The 5,687-nt window shown below is 45.7% G+C and overlaps 2 protein-coding genes across 2 annotated transcripts in view; one reads left to right on the top strand and one right to left on the bottom strand.

Annotated features, from left to right (window-relative positions):
• Positions 1-1,965, bottom strand: part of HSPBAP1 (HSPB1 associated protein 1) — a 69,081-nt gene extending 67,116 nt beyond the window's left edge. The window contains exon 1 of the mRNA XM_012808425.2: positions 1,893-1,965. Coding sequence (XP_012663879.2) covers positions 1,893-1,956 — 64 coding nt within the window. The 5' untranslated portion in view covers positions 1,957-1,965. The remainder of the gene's footprint in view (positions 1-1,892) is intronic.
• A 1,276-nt stretch (positions 1,966-3,241) lies between these two features.
• DIRC2 (disrupted in renal carcinoma 2) overlaps positions 3,242-5,687 on the top strand; it is a 90,073-nt gene continuing 87,627 nt past the window's right edge. The window contains exon 1 of the mRNA XM_023516295.1: positions 3,242-3,739. Coding sequence (XP_023372063.1) covers positions 3,397-3,739 — 343 coding nt within the window. The 5' untranslated portion in view covers positions 3,242-3,396. The remainder of the gene's footprint in view (positions 3,740-5,687) is intronic.

Raw genomic sequence — 5,687 nt, 5'->3', positions numbered from 1 at the left:
ATCCCTCTTTTCTCACCACTCCTCACACCAACTTCTTTCAGTTCCTGGATCATGACATGCTCTTTCTCCTTTTGCCTCTGGACTTGGCATGGAGCTCCCTTTTTCATGCATTCAACCAGTATGTATTAAGTACCCACTATGTATGTGGCATTGTACTTGCTGCTGGACACAAAGTAGTACCCTGATTAGGATCTAATGGAAAAAACAAGTAATAAACAAGTAACTACAGATTGTGATAAGTAAATGACAGAAATAGATGCTATATTAAGATCATCTAGGGCTGGAGGTGGGAGGGAACAACCCTGACTGTCTTACATAGTTAAGTCTGGTAAGGTCTGGGAAGATTGAGAAACCAGCTATATGAAAAATAGGAGGGAGGTGAGTGACAAGAGACGCCGCTAAAGACATAAGCAGAGCTCAGACCAAAGATTTTTGTAGGCCATGATTAGAAATTCTTGGTTTTATTCTAAGGGCAACAAAATTCCTTTAAGAATTTTATACAGGGGAGAGTCACTTGTCACTGCTGAATGGAGAAGGGATTGAAGAGAACAGAGATGCAAGTCAGGAAGGTATAGTAGTAGTTAAGGTGAGAAATGTGGATGATTTGGACTAGAGTCTGATAGTGAAGGAGAAAAAAGGAGATCAGATGCAGAATTGAACTGACTTACAAAGTCATCTGCTAAAAGAGAGGCAGAGAGGTTATAGAGAAAATTGTTATTGGAAAACATTAGAAAGTAGGCTTTCTAGAGAAACAAAGACCAGAAAGTTTTCAGGCCCATACTGAGTGAATATTCAAGAGTCTGGCAATTTTCATTTTATAATACCATCTTTGTGCAGGATTTTTCTAGCTATAGATGCAGGGTCTAAGAGGACAAAAGGTTGGGTTCATCTGGAGTAAGAGTTTTTTTTTCCAATAAAATGCAAAGAGGAACAAGAGAATCATGTATTTTCAAGGTAGAGCTTACAACTAAAAACTATGGCATGCATATGAAACTGGAAAAAGGCAATCAGTGGACAGAAAGTGGAAGGATCAACGGATTAGTGATACACATGAAGCTCAAGAACTGTCTCCCTGGGAGAAAGGGGTCATTTAATAGGAGGTTATAATTTGCTTTTCTGTGTGGTATGGGTATCTCCCTCTCTAGGCAACTATGTGATCACCAAATACATCCATCCTGCACTTTTCTGCTCCTTGTCTTCCTGAGCCCCCAGCACTACTACTTGATTTTGTCACTATCTCATCCAACCAGAACAGCCCATCTCAAATTATTTCTTCCTTCAAGAATTTGTTTTCCCCACTGGGGTCCTTTCTCCCAGTCGGTGTATGTACTATAGATGGTTTAATTCACATGACCACGTATCAAGTCAATCTTTTTCCTTTCTAGGCTCCTTTACTCAATGTATGCATTTAATGTTCCTTTTTCCAAGGAAACATTCAAACATTCAAAAGTCTCCGGATGCCGTGGCAGTATCCAGAATAGGGATCTCAGGCTCAAGAGCTTCCAAACCTCATCTACTTGCTAAAGCGGGGTTCGCTGAAATCGAATCAGAGCTCATATATCCTGTCTGCAAAGTCCCAAATTATTCCCATTCACCTCAAGGGCTGGTTCCAATTCCACAAGTTTAACTTTAATCCACCGACTTTCAAAACACCGCTAAGAGTGAAACAGCACAGGTAGAATACACGGATACGAGGATCGTACGTTGAACAAAAATCTGAATGCCACAATTCCAGAAATTGTTCATTAGAAAATACGTAATTTTCCTCATAGCCTAATGCAAGACCAGGGAAACGTGGGACGGGGTTAAGGAAAACGGCCACTCGAGAGGTGCCATGACAGTCAGCTGGCACCGGGTTAGCATTCTGGGTCTGACCTCAGCCCGCCATGTACCTTCCTCCCGTCCAGCTCCAGTTGGACAGGTCAGACGAGCGGTCGCCTCTGAGTCCGCTGCCATAGCTACCAGAAGGCGGACTGTGTCAGAACCTAAACTGGAGAGGGCCCGATGTGGGGTCAGAGAAGAGGCCAGATCCGGGATCTGGAGCGGCGCTACAGGAAGAAGTTCCCGCCGCTCCCGCCGGTCTCCACCGGAAGCGCTGGCGCACTTGGGAGTCACGTGACGGGCGCTGGGTGGGGCTTGTATCTTTGTTTTGATTCCTGGGGTTTGAAATGCTAGCACGTGGTGTGGGTTGTGGCGCCTTTCAAGGTCCACAGAACTGAGCTTTTTTAATAGTCTTAGCTTCGTTTCCGCCTCTCCTTGTTTTCTAGTTAGGGCCTTACCATCCGCCTTGGCTTTTATCCACCCAACAGGATTGGAGTTTTAGTGGGTGGTTTGTTGTCCTGTGGGGCTCCGGGCGGTGAAGTGGGTCTCTGCGTTGACTGACTTACCAGCCTCGAACACTAGGGTAACTCACGCTTCTCTTCCACCTATTTTGCCCTCTGGCAACCATGGAACTCCATCTGGTTTACGTGGCTGCCAGAATGCGACCCTCAGGCAAAGTACTCTTTAATTGAGTTCCTTAGACTCAAACAAGCCAGACTGCCGGACTTAGGTTTTTAAGAACACCGATGGACAGCTGTCAGGGCTTCTGGATTAGCATATCAAAAATAAACAGCCGCCTGATAAATAGATCAACAACTTCCACCTTTCTGTTCGTTTACTCTTTGATCAAAAATATAACCGGATATGTATTTAGATCACTTTGAGACAAAAAATCTTTCAGCATTAATCGGCATATCTTTATTGCTCGCCTATTAAATGACAGGCAAAATGGATAGAAACATTGTATCCTTTTTTATATACGGATGAAATTGGCCAGTTTACAATCTCATTTGATATGTAACACACAAAAAATTAACTAAACGGGGCAGTACTAACTGAACATAGAAATCAAACAGGAAATTCCTGGGATTCGACAACACCTCAATCTTACTTTATCTCCTCCTATAATAGAATCAAGCGTTAGATTAAGTGACTAAGGGTCACCGAGTTACTGGGCTCAGAGTTTAACTCCAACAATTCCAGGGGTCCTTGCCCAACCTCCTAACGGCCTCCCTACCCGTTTCCTTCTCCCCAGCTATGCTGCGCTCCTCTGATGCATTCCTCCCTGCGAAAATTTCGACGTCTCTCGACCCTCCCTGTGGGGCCCCGGCTTGTCGCGTACCCTAACCAGCATTTTCCCCAGCACCCTGCGGGGAGGGCGGATCCCGGCCTCCTTGCAGCCTGCCCCGCCTCTCCCCCGGCTGCTCGAGCGGCGCAGGCGCAGCGGGCGCGGTCGGGAGACTGAGGGCGAGCAGAGCAACCTCCTCTTCGCACTCCTCCGGCGGCTTCTGCGCTGGACTAGTTGGCGGCGACGCGGGCAGCACCGGGCTGGAGGCCCGCGGGCGGCGCGTTGCCATGGGCTCGGGCTGGAGCAGCGAGGAGGAGCGGCAGCCGCTGCTGGGGTCCGGGCTCGGCCCTGGGCCGGGGGCTGCCTGGAGAAGCCAGGAAGCGGCGGCGGCGGCGCTGCCCGAGACGGCCCCGGGTCCCGGGCGGGTGTACGGGCGCCGCTGGCTGGTGCTGCTCCTTTTCTCGCTGCTGGCGTTCGCTCAGGGCCTGGTGTGGAACACCTGGGGCCCCATCCAGAACTCAGCGCGCCAGGCCTACGGTTTCTCCAGCTGGGACATCGCTCTGCTGGTGCTTTGGGGGCCCATTGGCTTCCTGCCCTGCTTCGCCTTCATGTGGCTCCTGGACAAGAGAGGTGAGGGTCTGGGAGCGCCGGCCGGCGCTGTCACTCCGGGAGCTGGCCCCTGTCCGAACTCCGGGCCTGCCAGCCGCCTCCCTTGGCTTCCTTGTCTTAGGGGTTGTGTGAGGTGACAGAGTGTTGCCGGCATCCCATTCCTAACTTAGGAACCCTGCGTCCCCAAAGCGACAAATATGGGAGGGCTGCTTTGCAAATATTTATGTTTTTATCAAGGCCCTTTATGCAACACCAGGGATTTAAGCGATCACTAAACCTTCAAGTTTTTGCGTATTGTGGGCATCAGAGCCTGTGCACGTGCTGTGTATGTCTTTTTACACCTGACAAAATGACTAATGCATTTACCTAAAAGATGTTGGGGGATGTTGAGGGCAAAAGGTCAGCAAATAAACTGATGATGCCCAGATGTAAGGAAGTTGAGTTGGTTTTGTATAATAGGTGACTCCAGCCTAGAGCTGTTGGCAAACTCAGGTCTGAAGCTCTGGTTTGTGGACAGTGGTGAATGGCAGTTTTTAAATGTGTGTATGGGACCAGGTGGCTTTTTCAGTTGAGATTTATGACTTTCAGGTAAAGCTTACAGATAAGTGAAGACTATCATAGAGGGGTCTCTGGATATCTCACTTTGTCACTTATTGGTGTGATTCTGTGAGGAGGGAGAAAAAGGTCACAGAGCTGAGAATCAAGGCATTAAATTATACTACATAAATGCGGGTGAATGGTTGATAGTGGTGGTCCACCTTTAAGAGGCTGTTATGCAAGATTTTAGATTTATTAGGTAATGATTAGGAACTACTTTGTATATTTTGTGTTGCAACCTTTTGTAAATTTTGTTGAAATGATTTCTTTAGTCATATTTGGAAAGTTGTCAGGCTGCTGGAGCTGCTATATCAAAATACCATCAACTGGGTAGCTTATAAACAATAGAAATTTCTTTATCACAGTGAAGAAGGCTTGGGATTCCAAGATGAAGGCTCAAGCGTTATCAGTATCTGGTGAGAGCCTGCTTCCTACAGAGGGAGCTTTTCACTGTACTCATGTGGAGGAAGGGATGAGGAATCCCCCTGGAATTACTTTGTAAGGAAATTAATAACCAGCTAAGAGGGATCTACCCTCATAACCTAATCACCTCGCAAAAGCCTCTCCTTTAGTGCATCACTTTGGGAGTTAGGATTTCAAAATACGAATTTGAAGGAGACAAAAACATTCAGACTATAGCAAAAGTCAAGTGTAGGTAGGTATAGAACTGTAATCTGGTACATAGTTAACACTCTAATTATTTGTTATTAAGAGAATAAAAGGCAGGATGGTATTAGCAGGTATGCTCTCTTCTACCGTCCTGACAGTTCTTTATAGGAATCCATATGAAAACTACAACTAAGGAGTTGTAGATTAAGAATTCATGAATAGTTAACGATGTAGTGTCACTGCTAAAACAAAGAGGACAGTTTTCAGCAGAGAAGTGTGGTGACAGGAAGAGAAATAGTTTGACATGCTTTACATTACTGAATAGTTCCAAGCCTTGATCTTGAGAAGGCCATTTGACAAACTGAAGTACTTTAAAGGTTGTGTGATGCGAATGACAAAGGGTGTAAAAATCATGTCTGTAAGATGAAGGGAACTGAATATGTCAAGCTTCAAAAAGAAACTTGAAGCAGAATATAGAATATGGGAAGATCAAGAGAAAGAGGAATTAGACTTTATGTATAGTTTTAGAAGGAACTAGACTGAGTGACGTGACAAAGAATAGAACTCAAAGCAGTATAAGGAAGAACCTTCTAAGAATTTAAGATATCCAGCCCTGGAAGGTTATCTTTTTTAGATTTCAGATTAATATGAGGGTACAAATGATTAGGTTACATTATTTGCATTTATTAGATAGAGTCCAAATTGTAGTTGAGCCCTTTACCCAGGAAATATGCCAAATACCCTTACATTGTGCCCATTAGGT

This window comes from Otolemur garnettii, unplaced genomic scaffold, assembly GCF_000181295.1.
Source record: "Otolemur garnettii isolate 467f Iridium unplaced genomic scaffold, OtoGar3 scaffold00089, whole genome shotgun sequence".
Lineage (NCBI taxonomy): Eukaryota > Metazoa > Chordata > Mammalia > Primates > Galagidae > Otolemur > Otolemur garnettii.
This window is presented reverse-complemented; position numbering and strand designations above follow the sequence as displayed.